Source organism: Tyto alba, unplaced genomic scaffold (assembly GCF_018691265.1).
Source record: "Tyto alba isolate M040663 unplaced genomic scaffold, T.alba_DEE_v4.0 Super-Scaffold_40, whole genome shotgun sequence".
Lineage (NCBI taxonomy): Eukaryota > Metazoa > Chordata > Aves > Strigiformes > Tytonidae > Tyto > Tyto alba.
The window spans coordinates 37175245-37194598 of NW_024881316.1; the positions used below are offsets into that span (position 1 = coordinate 37175245).

Below are 19354 nucleotides of genomic sequence, written 5' to 3' on the forward strand. Positions count from 1 at the left end.
ACACAGAATAACAAATGGGGTCATATCTGTGTGATTTTTTTCTCCTTATTTTGGCAGCATGCTATTAATATGCATGTTTTCAAGCTCCACAATCCTGAAAGTGCTAACTCATCATAAAGATTTATGTGGGATTTGATGAAGCAAAGCATTAAGAAGGCAGAAGAGGTGGCATCCAATACTGTAATACAGGGCAGAATGCATTACGATTAGCAAATTACCAATCCAGTGATTTACAGAAAGCTACGTTACACTTAAGTATAATAACGCTGTCTATTGGCTACCAAAAGATGCCATACAGCAGGACTGCTGAGTACAGAACAACTATAGCTAAGTTTTCCAGAGAAAGATACAGAAGTCAGTTCCATAGCACAGTTAGAAGAACTTGTAAGTGAAATTAAGATTATTGACTCTAAAATACGAGTGGTGGAAGAGAACAGGATAGAGGCTCAAAAACTAAAGTTGGAATCTAGAATTACTTTTCTTCTTCAGAAGTCCCCAAAACTGAAATTTCCATTTCAAAGGTAGCCACTGAATTGTAAACAATCTGTTCCAAGTACTCAAGTTGGAGCAGGAAGTATTAGCAATGATCTTGCAACTAATATGATTTGTCCTAAGAAAGCAATGAAAACTTTTTAAACCTTGCCTCTCCCTCCTTTTAGACATGGGCATCAGAGCTAGAAGCCTATGGGCTTTAAGCATACAAGAAGAGAGATCATAAGTACTCATCTAATACTATTTTTGCATTAAAAGAGCATGGAAGGAACAACATGTGAATACATCTCCAGTTATACAAGCTGTTGCTGACCTTTTCTAATTCACAACATTATTATATTACAACTGTACAGGTTATCTGCAGAAATACCACATATTTCAAACTACTGAATTGCATACTTGTAAGACAAATATATTGGCTTTCACTAAACAGTTCAAATAAAACTGGGTGGCTTATGAATAAAGTCTTACTTGAAACTTTCCTCTAATTGCACGTGATTTAATACACTCATTTTTCATGGCAGAACCTACCAGAGTAAAATATAATACAGATATCTTCCTTCAAAAGACACTAACAACATGTAAATATTAAATAGTTCATTTCTTAAACCAGCAAGAGACAGCAGGAGAGAAAAACAAACAATCATAGGTGGTTGTTATAGTTTATTGTCGTTGTATGGTTTTCTTTTAAAGTGAAACTTTCAGTTAAGAAATTAAGTATAACCTATAAAATGTAAAAATTTCAGAAGATGACAAAATGTTCTAATGATTCCAGAAGTTCCAGTTAAGAATTGGCAAATAAAATACTGTAATGACCCTACAATACTGAAGACTATATACACAGTGGCACAGAATCTGAACAAGTGAACAGGCATACATGCAAATAACATTAATATTGGGTTGTAGATTGCCATTTCCATCTGTACATGGTAGTATTCAGGAAATCTTCAACATTTTTTTTTTCCCTGCAATGTTCATCTTTGTCACCCCCAAGTTTCTGCTTATTTAAAGGCAACTTCCAGACTTCAGATTTCTAGTCTTTATTGAGGAACTCCTTTTAAAAATACTACTTCTATTGAAAAATCTGCAGCTACTGCTATGAAGACTACTTACCACCAGAAGGTGTTGAACCGGATCACGATTCATATAAAATACCCAGACAATACTTTATATCATTCTGTGCAATTCTCCATATTTAAACCCATCCATATATTCTCCTAATTTTACCATATATAGCAAATACAGGAGCGAATATACATGTACTCATACCTTCTGTAGTTGGAAGTAGGTCTTTTCCTTTGCTCTTTGTTTCTGTCAGCTTCTCTGTTCTCAGCAATACTTCTGCAAAGCTTTCCAATGAGTTGTTCTCGTAAGTGCCATAGCTGATTTCAGACTAGAAGTAAAATAAGGTAACTGACACATGCACACTACCACCTTGCAGTTATATTTAGTTCACCTGCATAAGATGTAATTATGTACCTCAGAGCCTGTATTTGATTTCCTTTCTGATTAATTCTGGATTTTTTTCCTACTATTGCACAAAATTTCAAGTCACACAAATAATCCAAAGCCCATATTTTTACTTAATTATAAGTTCTCAACAAAAAACTAACACTTCAGAAGTCTGTAACAGAAACTTACTTCTGCAACATATGCATCAGCAATTAAAGACTCATAAAATGGATGACAGCCTTGTTTTTCCACCGTGGCATTTTCTCCAGGCCCATTTTTTAATACATCTCCAAATTCTTGGCCCTGGGAAAAATAAGTATAGTTGAACCTAGTTGAAAAGAAGATCATTAAAAAGTGTCTAACTGGTGGTTCAGAAGTGAAACAACTGTAAATTAAAATATCATTGTATTCAGTGGGGAGCAAGATAGGAATCATCTTACATAAACCAATGCTGAATGAGGTCCAGTATTGTTAAAAAATTAAGGAGAATCATGCCCAAAAGTAGTATCAGAAAAACTAGCATCATAAATATTATAGAAAATCCACTGAAAGAAAGAAGGTAGAAAAGAGAAACTGAAAAGGAAGAGCTTTGAATATAAAATTAGAGTATTTGAAGAGTAGGTTTCACTGTACTTTCTTCCCCAAAGTTCTGAAGTTATGCCAAATGTCAACTATGCCTTCTCACACTATGCTAAGAAAGCAGGAGAAAACAGATTAGAAAACAAGAAAAGGAAACAGCTTTAGTTCCCTTCTTTCATTCGGATTTGCTTGCAAACAATCCCATGATGTCTCTAGTTCATTTATTGATTTGAGATCTTCAGTTATCAGATACCTACAAAGGAGCCTAGCTTTTATACTAATGTATCAGTGAATGTGTAAATGTCTGGAGATACATCAGCAATCCCTTACATGTAATGGTCGAAGATAAGTTAATGATCTCTTCCACCACTGTCCATCACTGACAGCATGCAGCATGGCTTTTGTAGTCATAGTTGTGTTAGACAACACCTTCATGGTTTTTGATGTCGTCCAGTACAACAAATCAGCAGACTGGCTAGAAGAGGCGTTGGTTTCATCCTGTGATCATAATCCAACACACAATGGCAAGTGTTAGGCTCAAGCATTAAATAGGCTAATGACCAAAAGCCAAATGCCTTTGAGTTCAGGCACACTATGCTAATAACATATTTTAATGATCATTAATTTAAGAAGCAGCTGTCATAAAAACAAACAAAAGACAAATTAAAAGTGATTTAGAAGTTTTAATCTGAAGTGCATAGCATGATCACTAGAACATTTTGCCCCTTATTCAACTATAATCTCATTTCCACAGACAACAGCTGTTTTTAATTCCGAAGTTTATAATGGTAATGTTTTACCTAATTGTTGAATGCTTCTGTTAAAATAATGATCTCTCTGCAAATGAGGAGATTAAGCATGATAAAATTTATCTTCAATACTTCAAGAAAGCTGATAATAGAGACAATTTTGTATTTGTACAGAGGTAGCATTAATTAAGTTGAATTCTGAGTAGGGGAAATCATGACGAGATGTAAACATTCATCTCCACACCAAGTGAAAAAGTATCATCAAGATTTAAAATTCTGCAGCTGGCACTTACAAGATACCAAATATAGCAAACTTAAAGACTGCAAAAACAAATCAAGATCCCAGCCTATTCTCAATATCAAACTGCTTCTGCACTAACATCTATACATCCTGCAAAACACCTTCCCTCAGTCTCAGTAAACTCACATGTAAGTCAATTCTTAAGTAGAAGACATGTTCCACAAAAGGAGCTTTCTGTACCAGCTCTTCCTCATGTACAGCATTTAAATAATATCCAGAATATTCATGCTGGTTGATCTGTGCTATTCCCATCCTGAAAGGTTTGTGTTAATTGCATGCTTTACAAAGCTTACACACTAGAAATAAATATATACTTAGCATGTTAATGTAAATACACTGCCCTCAGCAATAGAAAATATAAATATTTTCCTCCATGCAGCAAACTTCAACAGCTTTATATCCGATGTTTCTCCCTAATAATTCTATTATTAATTTCCTCAGACACTGTAGTGTGTTGAAATAGAAAAATTCTACCTGTGTAACTGAATGTGAGGTATTAGTTTACAAGTTACTAACTCACGACAAGATTTCGGCATCCTTTTGCTCTGTTGTCTAAATTATGCTCAAGTGAATTATGTTCCACCGTAACTTCAGTGACAAAACATATTAGCTTCAGTAAGGCAGAAATTCACTGTAGATGAACTTATTCTTAGTACCTTTTACTGTAGCACGCATTAAATCACTGCCTGAAGCTGATCACTGAAGTAGCAGGTCCACCTTAAACCCTTCTTTCCATTAAGGCTTCAGTATTTTTTTTTCAAACTTTTCTGAAATTATATTCTGCATTTCACAGATGCACCACTAATGAACTGACTGACTAAACCAGAAATTTCAGCTCTTACATCATCAAATGGAGAGCCAGCATGCCAAGTACAACATGCCAGAACTGTTATTCCTCTGAAAAGTAAAAAGCAACAGAAAATCCTAGGTCCGGTGCAGGGAGTGGGGGAAAATTTCTTGTTTGTGTGGTTTTTAAATAAATCACTCTTGGTACATAGTGTGAAAGCTTTTGGAAATTTAAGTGTTAGATACGGAATACTAATTTCTCTCTCCACCTCCAATTTCAAGTAGATGCTGCAGGACACCTAATGGATTTTTGCTGGGGAAAAATTAAAACAAAACACCAGAACAAAAAAAATTCCTCCTCCCCAAAAAAAATTCTCAACTGCACTTGAGCAAAACACATTTTTTAAAATCAACTTACGTCAGCAGTGTGAAACCTAAAGGGCTAACTTGCATGCTGGGATGTATGCTTCTATAGCTCTACTGCTATTAGATAATCTCTATATTGATTTTTTTCTAAAAACAACCTCAACTCCTATGAGTAATTACAGCCTTTTCTGAACAAATAAGAATTCTGTTTTCTGAAAAGCCATTTCTCTGTGTACCTGGAACAGCAATACTTTCAGGCTATAACTTTCTGCTATCCTGAATCAATCTTGTTAAATAAATGATTTCTTAAAGATCGTTGGAGATCCCATTTTTGATACTCCCACTGGTAACTGGGAATTTAAAATAGTCTTTGACATATGCATTCATGTTTATTCTACATTTATGTTTTGTGCCTTGGAGGGTTTTGTTTTGGGGTTTTGTGGGTTTTGGTTTTTTTCTTCTTTTTGTAGTGTATGTTACAGCTAATGAATCAGCCTTAAGCATACACAATGCATTTCATTCAGCTGCTTATACATAGGCTTTGATGACTGTCTAAGATATAAGGCAGTGATTAAGGTATTTGCTAAACATTTGTAGAACTGACAGAGGACCAAGACTTCTTGGGTCAGTAGCTAAAGGATGAGAAAGTAACTTAGGGCATCTGAAATTGTTGGTATCTATGATTAAGTAACAAAATCAAACACCTAAATGCTGATTAACTCCATTATTTTCTATGCACCATGGACTGGATCTCTACTGACTACAACAAGAGTTTAAATAGTGCACATATAGAGCTCCACATTGAGATTTTTCTCCTTCTCTGCACAAGAGTTCAGTGACACTGTAAATGAACATGATTCCTTCATGAATTACAGCTACCTCCTCCTTTGAGAGGAATTCTAACTTAGTTATTATAGAATTAAAGCCAGGATATTTACTAAATCACAAAACGCAGCTCCAGTTAATTTCAAAATAAAAGTTAAAACCCCCCAAAAAACAACAACAAAAACAAACACAAACAAACAAAAACAACAACACAACTATTTCAAAGAGCAACTGGAGCATTATTTTTGCCCTAAGGTTCCAAAGATTCCAGGTGGAAGAGTTCCCAGTGCATGCCACAAATACAAAATTTCCTAATAATGACTAACCAGCAGTGATAAAAGTGCATGACATACCAATTTAAAGTACAAAAATGTTTTAAAAGATCCTATTTTTTCACAGATCTAGTACTTGGGAAAAAAGCAAAAGCAAAAAAGATGCTCTGTTAATCAAAAATTTTATTTTCTTTCAGCAACATTTAAGAAAATCATTCCTATAATTTGAAGATCCTCTCCTCTATAAATTATGTCTGGTCTCCTATCAAAGAGTTTATTTTCAAGGAAACTTGAAACTGTAAATTTCTCTTGTGCTGATGTGCCACTTAACACTAATCAAGTTTTCACATTCACATATGAAAAATAAAATCATTATCTTTTAAGAGAGATGTAATTTATGTTTTAAGTATTATGCAGATTTAACAAAGTCAGAGCTCATTTACAAGGCAATTGATGGTTACTGTTTTTACTGTTTATACACAACACACAGCATCTCATGACTAAGCATTATATTTTAATCTAATAATGTTAGCAATAATATTCTGAAATGGTTTCCACAAATCATGACCTTAATTTTCTCACTGAGCATTTGAGAAGCACAAGATTAGTTGTTGAAGCATTTGTAGAATACAACAAAGAGAAAAAAGGGTGGGGGGTTGGGGAAATTTAACATTTTGCTTAAAAATAATCTGCTATAATCGTAGTAGCTTCCAGAGGATAATCTTTCCAATGGATCGTATGATTCAATCAAGTGACAAGCTGGCACAAAGGCAATTAAGTACGTTCTTGGGCAAATGCATAGCTCCTACAGAATAATTATGTGCATCTTTCTCATAGCAATAAGGAATTTCCTTCAGAGTAGGAACCACCAAGAACTCTGAGAAAAGTTATACGGCAGTCAGTATGACAACAGTGTTAAATGACACACAATACAATCTGTGAAGATATGTAGCCAGCTGCTATCAAGATTTCTGCAAGTCTCATGGGGAAAGAAGTTTCAGAGGAAAAACTTAAAACAAGAAAAATGAAACGAGTTTAGAAATTTCTAGAGAGGAGTTGAAGAGAAGAATGACTGACAAGTATGACCAGATGGTGAGGTAGGTTGGTATACTAAAAAAATTGGTAGTGGAAATTAATGTTTCAATACAAGATAAAGGTAAGATGAGGTAGAAAAAGGTCACCAAAGCTTTGAAAGGGAAAAATTTATATGCTTACAAATGGGTACTTTCAGCGTAACTGAGAACTGGATGCCCAAACACATGTATGCTAGATGAAGCTTAATCATGTCAATACAAGGAAAATTACACTTAGACCAGCAATTTGAAAAGGTATCAATAAAGTGAGAGAAGAACAACATTTACCAACTCCTTAAAAAAATTATGCTATAAATTAATCAGGAAATCAGTGAAAAATAAAGGAGTAAAAGGAAAGGGGGGGGAAAGATCTTACAGTTTGTTTTTGCTCTGAAGAAACTGAAATTCTGTGCAAGACAAAGGTGAAGCATGAAAAATTAGCCGAAGTGGAGATATGGAGATTGCGGTTATAGGATTCAGGTAAGTCAGAGAAACTGAGTTATTGAATATATTGCTTTTCTAACGTTTCATGTGTCTGTAATAAAGGAAGGGTTACACAGTGACTAAATTCTTGGCTATGTTTCCTCTTTTGTCATTGGCATGAAAGAAGCTTTAAATCCCTATTAAGTCAACTGGAAGAAAAAAGACAGAATTAGCAAATATACAGAACTCATTTCATACAATGTAACAGTCTGAAATATGACACGCCAAGAAGCAGTATTAAAACAGAAAAGAAAAAACCACAATGCAGCAACTCACAAACATACCAGATCAACTGCCTGCCTACTTCCAATTCTAAACAGACAACCAACCACAACTAAGGGGAAAAAAAAAATGAAAGATATATTGGAGAAAATAAGAGTGGATAATTTTCTGAATGCCAGTTTCCCAACATAATGAAGATTGCTCCAGATATCCAAACTGAATTGATAATGAAGTTAATTAGTGAGTTTACTCAACTCTGAGAAACGCTGGCATGAATAATTGTTCTCTCAAAACATATAGTCAATAGTACTACAGCATATGAAAAACGATGCATGACAAGTTTGTTATATATGTTAAAATATTGTAGACATAGACATCCACAGCCACATCAGAAAGATCCACAGTTTTATTAACATCTACTTAATAATCCTCCGAGAGATTCATTTATCAATTTCCAGAAAATATAAAGCATTCATGCCAGTGAAACAGACCTGTTCTTTATCTCAATGAATCTAGCAGATATATAGTGTTTAGCTCTCTTCCTTTAAATACTGTTTTCAATGCTATTTTACTTTCCTGCCCATTTATTTTATATATATGCAAATATGTGTACGTATGCATGTATGTATACAAAGTATGAACATATGTCTATACATATATAAATAAAAAATACACAAAATATAGACATACACATAGAAGTTATCTGTTCCCATTCCAATAACATGAAGAAGAGGTGTGGTTTTTTTAAGCCACATGGAATTAAATATATCAAAAGGCAAAGACTAGTGTGTTCCATCTACAGCTGTAATTGGTAAAAATACCCCAAGAAGTTTTGTAACATGTTACCCCCTGATATATTTATCATCTAGAGAAAAACAGAAAACAGAGATTAAAAAAAAAAATAATAAACTTAGAAGTTTCCACTCTGAAGATGATGAAAAAGACATTTATTTCTTTCATAAACATGCAATTACATCTTCTTTAAAGAGAGAAACGTACTCACAAATGTACATTTACAAGCTTAAATTTGTTAAAATAATACAGAATTAAAAGTAGAATAATAGACTTTTTTCCTATTGTCGTGCCTCTATTTTCCACAAAAGACTCAATGTTCCATCTGTTCTAACACATAAAAATAATTTCACATGCAATGTATGAAAGCTATAAAATAGCAAAGAAGGCATAAACTTCAGAGTGCACAGGGCAAAGGGGAAAAGTCAGTTTAATTGAAGACATTTTAATTAAATGTGTAGCTCAGGTTTATTTTCAAATGTTGTGCTTTGCAATTGGGACAGATCAAAAAAATCAAACCAACATTAATGTATATTGCTGTGGTAAATTATGTTGCACTACTCCTGCCTCTGGGTTTGTATTTTTTTTCTATGGTGCTAAGAATGTGGTTACAAAGAAGCAACAACAACAAAAAAAAAAAATCAGAGCAGACCAAGTATAAATATGATAAATATGGAAGTAAAACCCTGAACTTAAATCAATCTAATAATGGCCATTAGTAGATGTCTTTAATGTTGTGCATTTTATCTAGTCAACAGGTAGATGTTGCTAAAAACTCAAATTCAGCTCTAAAGAATCATGCAGAACAAAATCATTATTACTTTAAAAGCTCACCTCTATATCCTTACTGATCAACGAAGGAAGTCCTGAAATATTTATATTCTCGCCTCCTTCTGAAGGAAGAAACTGGTAATTCACAGCCTGATAAAACATCTACAAACACAAAATAAATATAATCACTTAACAAATAATCAAATATAAGAATTATGACTGATGTCATAGAAAATCCAAGAAATTTTGATGTAAAGGCTTCGACTACAGAAGAACAAGAGTGTGGGGGAAGGTAGGGAGAACACCACGTAGGTATCGTTGACATTCTCTCACTATTGCAGTCTCTGGACAAAAATGACCTTCCCTTCTCTATGATTTTTGTGCAATATTTTTCACACAATCTAAGAATATATGTCTTTATTTCTTAATTATGTGCACCCTACTGTACTATATGTAGGCTAAAGAACTTCCATGAAAAGCCCATTGTCTGAACTGTGCCTCTGAGTTGCTGGGAAACTCCACAGAGTAAAGTGTTACACAAGGTAATAGTTATGTGAGCAGAATTTCCGCTGGCCATAGAACTGATGAAGGTCCTCAAGACACTTATAGCCATTTAATATCATCTAGTCAGCATGACCTTCTGATAGGTTTTTTGCATAAATCTATCTACATACAAAGACAGAGTGCTTGGATAGAACAAGTAGGACCATTAATGAACAGAGCTGAAAAGATTATAGTTAGTTCATGGAGAAAATAATCGCAGAAGAATCTGATTAAATGTACTTCAACAGAAATCATTATTTGGGTTTGGCTTCCTGGGTCGAATAACAAATTAATCATCACTGCACTTTTGCTACAAATGATATTGCACTAACAAAGAAATCTGAGCAACAAATTCAGTCTCAAGTTTTGTGACTAGAGATGATAGAGAATCTTTTCACTTGGAGAAGTGGGACGCAAGAGAGTAATAACCACTAGCTCAGCCCCTGCACTGCACTACACCTAACAGGACATGAAGCTTTTAGAAGGAATGAGATAGCAATATAGAAGCAGTGAATTGACAGAAAGTCTTAACAAATTTTGGTTTATACTGTGCCAAAAGTTTGCCTGACTTCAAATTCTAATTCTAGGTATAGGCACATAAGGGGGGGAAACAATTTTTTATTTCTATATTATACAGGTATCAATTCTGCAAAGATTCCACTTGCGTTGAAACTCAGAATTGTATCTACCTCTCAAATTTGAGTGTTTTCAAGACTAAAAAAGAAAAAAGTAAATAGCTTGCAGAAGCTAGACTTTATTTCAAATCCTTTGTAGCATTTTGTTCTGTTACCCTGTTACTGAAGCAGCACAGACTGCTGTTCTATGTTGCCTGTATTTCTCATACACATTGCTATTTTTTACACAAGCAATTTTGTAAAGAAGAAGTCTATGCACTTGCAGCAGCCTTAATTAGACTGTATATGTACTGCAGATAGTGCTCCCTTCTCCCCCATTCTTCAGACACAGAATGCAAGACCTCCAAGATGTTTTTATTACACAGATAAATCTATGAACATTGTGAACTCTTCGACAACTAAGACAATTATGAACTCTTAAACAAGTAATAGTACAATAGGCCATGCCACAGCTACACTGAACAGAAATTTAGCATTTTGACAACCTAAATTACTCCACTGCAGTTTCGAATAAAACTTTTCAGAAGGCTTGATATCTCATATGCCACAATTATGTAGTCTTACATGTATAGTATGATCAGCTGAACAGCTAAGACATGATTCTATTAAGAAATCAGTCATTGCAGAGTTAATAAAGATGTCTCACACATAGAGCTTGTCGTAGCTGTTAAAACTGTAACATGGTTGAAATCAGTGAGAAAAGAGTTCCATTGTATATTGGATAGAGATCATAAAAACGTAAAAATAAACATTTAATACACATTTCTGTGGGCATTTAATTAAGTTGCATTATAAGGTGTAAACACCTGGAAAATACCGAAAAAATTATTTAACTGCAGTTACAAATAAAATGTTTGAATCGGGCAATAAACGAACAAATTAAAAACACTAGAGAATACAATTGCTCTTCTACTTGAGAAGCCAACTTATCATATAAAAATGCTTATAAAGAGACCTCATTTGTTGAAATATAATAGTGTAAGTAGAAATTAGAGTAGAACAAATGTAAACTTGTTGGGGGGTTGAACTTATGGGAACAAACTTAAAAGTGAGCGCAAGGCTCTTTCATTTTGTTAAGCATTGAACTTTCATGAAAGAAGTTTCGGAAACACCTACCTGGGTTTGCAATGAACTGCTCACTCCCAACAACGCCTCTATGGCACTTGGGGGACAGTGTGTCAGAGCAAAAGCCATAAGTTCCTGACGCATACCCAAATCATGGTAGCCTTCTGATTGTCCAAGCTGACTGCATACTTCCCAGCTTTTAGAATAACCTACAAGGGAACAGAAAACATACTTCCAAGGTTGGGAAACTTCATAGGTGATAGGAGGAAGAAGCATAATTCCTACTGGATGAGATGAAGGAAGGCATGTAGCATTCTTGTTGACACTTAACAGCCCTTGAGCAAGGAACCATAAAGACCCCATACAACAGAAATGTAACTCAACTTCAGACTGACAAAATAGATAAAAGATTCATTATTATCATATTGTAGGTATCAGTACAATAGGCATCTGTAAGCCTACACACTGTATTTTTACATATATAAATAAATGATAATTTACTTCAGAGCATGATATTGAACACTTTACTGGACTGACTAAAAAAAAAAAAAAGTAAAATATATCACTTGAGATATTCAGAGAACCTCAATTCATCTCAGACTTTTTTCCCCTCAATTTCAAGGCACAAAAAAGAGGAAAAGAAAACAAATTCCATTTTCCTTAGTATCTTGACACATATGTCACTTACCTCTAACTCATACTCTCACATATACAAATTACATAAAGAGCACAAATATTTAAGAGTTTTGATAGAAAGGTAGAAATCTAAAAGACATGCACATTCCTACTAGCTGCAGCCATGTATTTTTACCTGTTTGAGAAGGGTACAGTGTGGAATGAATGAGAAGTTGTGGTTCCTTGAGGTATACAGAAAAGTTCCTTGAAGTTACATGGCTAATAGTTCAGTATCTTTCTTATTACATACAGTATTTGCTGTACACATCTCCAATTCCATGGAGATATCAGTTGACTTACACAAAAAAAAAAAAAAAAAAAACGTAACTGATTTTTGAACGAATGGACCAGTCTAAGTACTGTACTTCACATTAAACTGAGAGTCAGAACTCAGATTTCCACCACCATCACCCCATGCCACCCCCATTTCTTCACTTCACCTGTGGCCATGAGCTCCTGGCAATGCATACTAGCTGCTTTGTAGTCCTGGAAACTGAGAGCCTGTTCCACTAAAAGGATTAAAACTTGACCTTTTCTCTCCATCTGATCATCTCCTGTAAGAAAAATTCAACGTTTTTATTAGTTAATTGGAATTAATGGTTGACTTAAGCTTGCTACTTTCGTAAGAAAACTATATGACACAGCCTGAAAAGCTTGTCTTGAAATTGAAGCAGAAATAAAATTACATGCTCTTTTGTGAAGGAAACAATAAAAAGAGTTATGTATTTTTAACAACATTGGCATTACTGCTGGCTGAAAAAAAAAATACACAGCATGTTATGTCTAGGTTAAAAAAAGTTTTGAAAACTATATGTGATGGCCAAGACACAGATCAAAACTGATATTTAAGGTGACACATAGATCACAATCCTGACATTGAAAAAAACTTCTGTGAACTGTATTAGAATAATAATTTTGAAATTTTTGTTTTCATAAAGTATACAAAGCCCCAGTTTAAATTCCTACTTCATGAAGAGAAATAATTCACAAGATGTAGAAGACAGAGGTATTTAAAAATCCCTACCCTCAAAAATTGAGTAGAACCGGAATTATTTTTTCACACCGTACATGCATATTGGTCACTAGACCTTTTGGACAATGCCTCTTCATCCATTTACAAGTTAAAAGTAACACTTCAAGTACTGTTGATCTCTTCTAATTAAAGTTTCATCAAGAATCTTTGTAAAAAAAATGTCCTGACCTTAATTTTAATACATCAGCATTCACAGATGAAAACCTAATCAGACAACTTACTTCCATTTCAAAGCCAGTTACAGTCAATAGAAGTAATATTTATACCTGTCACCCGAGTCTTTTTTTTTTTTTTTTAAAAAAAAAAAAGGCGTTTTCCAATTTTGAGTGAACACAAGAGAATGAAAGTTAATTACTTTACTGATACCAGTTGGTCCAGTCTTGTGCTCAAAATAGCATATGTGTCCATGCACTATAACAGAAGGTGACTAAACATACACAGGAAAAATAATCTTATGTTATTCATTTTCATCTAGGAAGGAAGGATAGCAAGAAGCTAATAAAAATAAGTGGAATTTTCAATGCAAGCTTCTTGCTCATGCTTCTCCCCTATTATTAAAAGTGATTTTACAGAGTCACTGCTGTTCGAATCATTTGAAAAGGGCACTGGTTTATGAAACTGTATTACTACAACTTGTAAAATGCAAATATTTCAGAAGGTTAAACAGCTCCAGTTCCAAAAACCATTTAAGGAGTACATGTACTTAAATTGCATAGCTGTTATTTTTAACTCCACATTGCAGAGGCATCACCACAGGCAAAGCAAATTTTCTTTTAAAGCTTTCTCAAAAGAAAAGATGTAGCAGTTGCACTAGAATTACATTCAAGGAAGTGAAGGTACCCTAATTACTGAACTCAATTAAGATTCCCTTAATCCCAGCACATCATGACTAACTCAGCTGGGAGAACAGGTTGCCTTGACATAATTTTATCTTTTGGCCTCTTGCTCTATATATTGCCAACACACGCTTTTGCAAATTAATCACATCTATGGCTCTTCTCTTGCAAAATTTTGCCCTCTGGAACCTGGGAACTTCTCATCCAGGCAGAAGTAATTACATATGACAAAGAGGTGCTTCTATCTACACTAGCTAAATGTAAACTGTCATTTCTCTAAGAGATCCGTACTTGCCACTCACCTTCTTATGACCACCTCACCCTGACAGCTTTACTACTTAGAGAGAGATTTGACTGAGTAGCAGACACAAATAAATGGTAAGAGAAATAATCAAACTATTGTCCCTCAGATTTCATCCAGACAAAATAATCACTGCTAATTATTTTTACTTAAAAATCAGTGGGATTGGAGGGAAAATAAGAGAAATACTTGGAGCAAGGAACTGTTTTCTTCTTAACTGTGATTGAGCAGTTGTATGATGACAAGTCCACAATACTCAATGTTTTAGCAAATTAGTTTTGATGCAGTAGGATACCTCTCCACATGCTTTACAAAAGCACAAGCATAAAATATAAGGAGCGATTTCCTTCCAGTTCATAGCTATACTTGATCATCTTACCTCCACTGTTCACTCATTTAATCTTCCATTACTCTCACACATGATGTTATGCCACAGAAAAACCATCAGCTATGACATGTCTTGTGAATCCTGGGCACAGCCCGAGCCCTTTTTTCACATGGTTTTCATTGCCTCAACAGTGCAATCACTTAAAATACTACCCACTGCAGTTTAGAGGAATGGTCTTGTTCTTTTATTCAAAGATAAAAAAATTCAGTTTCAGCTTTATAACACCTCATTTGAAGGTATTTTTAATAATAAGGTCTCACAAAAGTGCAAGTGTTGAATTCTAAATTGTTCTTTTTTTTTTTCAGACATCCAAGATTTAAAACTAAGAAAGGTTCAATGAGAAAAACTACTGAAATGGTGACCTTATTATATTACATAGCAATTCTGCATTAAGCCTTAAGGTTACTGTCTTGACATCCAGACTCAAACAAATCAAGTTCAGAAACTGGAAAGGATATCTTAATTTTTGTTTTGCTTTTATTACCTGTGAAAAGTCGTGTGTGTTCAGCTACTTCAGACTATTGCCTCCTTACGTCATAAGGAAAATGCATTTATATTCTAAGGGTTACTCCACCCAATAAGATTTAAGTCTCCAAAAGTCTCTTGATACCATTCTGTTATGATGTTTAGCATTCAGATCAAAGGTGATTCAGGCAGATATGGCATCATACCTGAAAGGAGGTTGTAACGAGGTGGTTGTTGGTTTCTTTTCCCAAGTAATAAGGAACAGGACAAGAGGAAATGGCCTCAAGTTGTCCCGGGGGGGAGGTTTACATCGGATGTTAGGAAAAATTTCTTCAACAAAAGGGTTTTCAAGATTCAAACAGGCTGCCCAGGGAAATGGTGGAGTCACCATTCCTGGAGGTATTTAAAAGTTGTGTAAACGTGGTACTTAGGGACATGGTTTAGTGGTAGACTTGACAGTGCTAGGTTTATGGTTGGACTCTATGCTCTTAATGGTCTTTTTCAACTTAAATGGTTGTATTCCTCTATAATAAATGAGGAGAGGAAAAATATGGAAGCTCAGAAAATAATATTTTTTTGAGAAATAAAGTATGCTCAAATACTCTGTAAAAGTTTTGATACAGTTTGGGTTGTATTAAAAAAAAAACTTATTGAAACATATTGGGTATGATGCATGATGTTTCTGAGTGGAAGAAACAACATTATCTTAAGAGAAACCATGTCATAAAAACTTAAAAGTCAAATGTTATCAAAAATGTATGTATACTCTAGAAATTCCATGATACCTACATTTAGGAGATCAGAAACCATCTGTATGGTTATTTCCACATGCATTAAGCAAGAAAGTCAGTGTGGACAGGTAGATTTAAAAAATAAGCTTTGACTTAGGAATGTAAGCAAAGCCTGAAGTTACTAGAATTATCTTATGGATATTAAAATTTACTAAATTACCATAGAAAGCTGTGACAAAAGAGAATAATTAACAGAAAACACTTCTAGAGAGCCTGATTCAAGAAATAAAGTGCAATGCTCATTAGATATTTTGGTACACGGTAACAGTAAAGACGATGCTCTTAATTTCTGATATATAAGCTTTTTCTTTTTTAACTACTCTTCTGCTCCTCTATTTTGTAAGCAAGTGACTGCATAAAGTGAATTCTTTCACACTCTTCCTTAACCGAGTGTAGATTAAGTGAGAATCACGAGACACAGAACAGCTCCAGCTATGGGAACAGGTGCAGATTTTCTGTCTGTCATGCTGAGCACATTCTCCTGCACTCACTTTGCCCATATGTGAAATTAAGATAACATTTGTGTGCTTACTTTACAGAGGTAGTGACATGAGGTTTAAGTAGAGTTTACTGTTATTAATCAAATACTTTAAAGCAATTAAGAAGCTAGCTGATATATCATTACCTAAGCAGTACTTTAGCTTTCGTAAGTATGAATATAAATTCTATTACTTTCTGTGCTGCTCTCTAAACAAACTGTACTCTGAGAAAACAGCTCCCAAAGCCCCTTGAGGAGGACCATGTGCGCACTACCCTTCTATGCACAGCACAAAAGCAAAATTCTTTTAGAATCAAAATTAAAATATATATGCTCACAGTATTTTACAGGCTATATATTATATATAGTATAACATAGCTTATACTATATATATAGACATACGTATAAAATTTATATAGGTGTGGATAGATACAGCAAGCAGTTCTTTCACAATCAGTAATCCTATGGGGTGAGGTGGCAGAGGGAACAAAAAGCGGGAAACACTGAAACAGATTCCTCCAGTTAACAGAAAAAGCACAAGAAGGAACTCTACTGGCAGGTGCATGAGGTGGATTGGGAAGGGAAGGGACTGCAAATTTGAGCATGCATAACCAATACCAGTAAGTTATGTTCCACAAGACAAAATTAGAAATTCTTTCACAGCAAAGGTGGCTCATAAATCAGGATAATTGTGTAAGTAGTGAAAACCAATTAGGGACGAAAAACAATTCTTTCTTCCAGCAGCACTTTATCTAATTCTTCATTAAGCAAGTCCGTAAAGTTCAATCCCCAGATTCTTTTTCAATATCCAGACTCATCCCAATATATCTCCATAAAAACTTTCCCTTTCATCATGAGCTGTTAGAAATCAAGTTACCCTTTCCCAGTAGTTTTAGAACTGCTAACAAAGGCTATCTGTGCTAAAACTGCAAGGAAGGTTTTCCTTTTCTAATATTCAATTTAAAATAAAATATTAATGAATCTTAACATCTGTATGCGTGAGCTGCCCTTTTGGCTACAAACTGATTTGTGGAATACTACTAGCATTTATTATCATTCTTATGGCTACCAAGTCCTAAAATAACTCTTCACCATATTAATAATTAATTGTAACTCAATAACTTAAATTACAAGTCGACAGATACAGAAACACCATTTCTACATGTCTTGCTTGAATATTATTTTTTTTATACCTTCTATTAAATTTTATGAGCCTCTTCATCTACACACTATGATTAAGGCTATGCCAGCATTCCACTTAAAAAAAGGTATTATTAACCTAGCTATTAAAATTATATGCAACTTTAAATTCAGTGTGAGGTTACCTATTCCACCACTCACAGGAAGTACATACAGCAGCAATTGAGAACTGAAGAGTAAAGCTCTACAGACTTTGTTTAATATGTTGGAAAAACACTGCATTTGAATGCTTGATTTAAAATAGCAATGAAAATCATGTTTCTTTTGTCTGCTTTTGGATACTCTTCCAGGTACTTGTCATTGGGATGGAATATCAGGCACAAAAAAATCTGCAGTGTTAGTAGTATGCTGGTTATAGATTTCAAGTCCAGAAAACTAAAAAAGATGAAATACTGAGTTTCTTAAAATGAAAGAAACCTGTTTTTCATAGCCTATCTCCCACAACAAATAAGTTTAGATAAAATTCACAACTATGGCACTCTCATACCGAATCCCTATCTTGCTTATAAATGAATATCCTATAGAGAAAATAGTATTTCAATATAAGTAATATGACAAGTCATCCCTCACTAACAGTGAAATGGTTTTTAATCACAAAGGCTTAAAAAACAAACCAAAACACCCACACCAAACCACAAAAAACCCCCACCACACCCATCACCACAGAAAGCCACTACTGGAAATGTTTTCTTGCTAATTTTTCCTTTCAAATAGATGTTATTCTACAACAAAAAGTTAACTTGGAAAATGACCAAGTAATTTGTTTATTTAGCATACCAGAAAAGAAAAGCAAGCATCAAAGTAGTATATTCCTAACCAAGATTCAATCCTGAAATACACTTTTACTACTAAAATTCTGTACCACAGGAACAACCATTAGCATTACTTCCAAGGTTTGCATTAAAGTCAGAGTGCCCAACCCTCTCAGAATAAGTATGCAATTTGTAGTGTAAGTAGTAGTTTTTAAATCATTCACCTGCTTAAAAATTAACCACCTCACACATTCATCTTCTGGTTTTCTCCAGCCCAGTAACCGCACGGAGCAGAAAAATCAGGAGACCACCTCATCATCTGGATTTACATTTCTCTTTCGAATCTCTCTTTTCAGTGGTGTCTGAGTAAGTATCACAGTCATTACAACACTAGCACACAAACACACAAGCAGCTCTATATGAATCCCCTGAAATTCTCTACCTAATATACTTTGCCTCTCACCTTTCAATCTCTGGAGATGGGAGCCATGAGATTGTTGCCTGTTCAAAGGTACATACCAGGGCACTGTAAATGTTTCTCTACAACTAAGGCATTAGAACATTACTGGACAACACACTTTGTCTTTTTAAGATTCATAGAATTTGCTTACTTCTCTCATACAAATAGAATAATTTAGATTCAAAGAGAAGGTAAAACAAAAATCAGCAGCATTAGCCTAAAGAATCCAGAATATTAAGAAGAAAAGTTGACAGATTTTTAACTTGATGTGGGAGGAAGCAGAGAAAAGAGGGAAAGAGATGTAAGGCAATCTTGTCTTACGAACCAATATGGAGATATTTTTTTTCCAAAAGTCTTGCAAGCAAATCAAAAAAGAGAAGTTACGACTGCCATTCTAGTTTTCTCTACAGAACAGATTACATGTAAAATGAACAACTACAGAGACTGGATCCAGATACCTAACAAGGTACCATCCCCTGCTCTCTACCATCTTGCATGTAGCAGCGCCATGTAACAGGAGCACTGATTTGACTAGAGTCACAATGACATTTCCAGTGATTCCTTCCCCT

General features: G+C 34.5%; 1 protein-coding gene across 2 annotated transcripts in view; it reads right to left on the minus strand.

Moving 5' to 3' along the window:
- NBAS (NBAS subunit of NRZ tethering complex) overlaps window positions 1-19354 on the minus strand; it is a 178948-nt gene that overhangs the window by 91193 nt on the left and 68401 nt on the right. The window contains exons 33-38 of one of the 2 annotated variants that reach the window (XM_042803170.1): window positions 12522-12635; window positions 11458-11615; window positions 9227-9325; window positions 2854-3021; window positions 2134-2247; window positions 1762-1885 (exon numbers count right to left, since the gene is read on the minus strand). In XM_042803170.1, coding sequence (XP_042659104.1) covers window positions 1762-1885; window positions 2134-2247; window positions 2854-3021; window positions 9227-9325; window positions 11458-11615; window positions 12522-12635 — 777 coding nt within the window. The remainder of the gene's footprint in view (window positions 1-1761; window positions 1886-2133; window positions 2248-2853; window positions 3022-9226; window positions 9326-11457; window positions 11616-12521; window positions 12636-19354) is intronic. The other variant, XM_042803171.1, reaches the window with a different exon arrangement.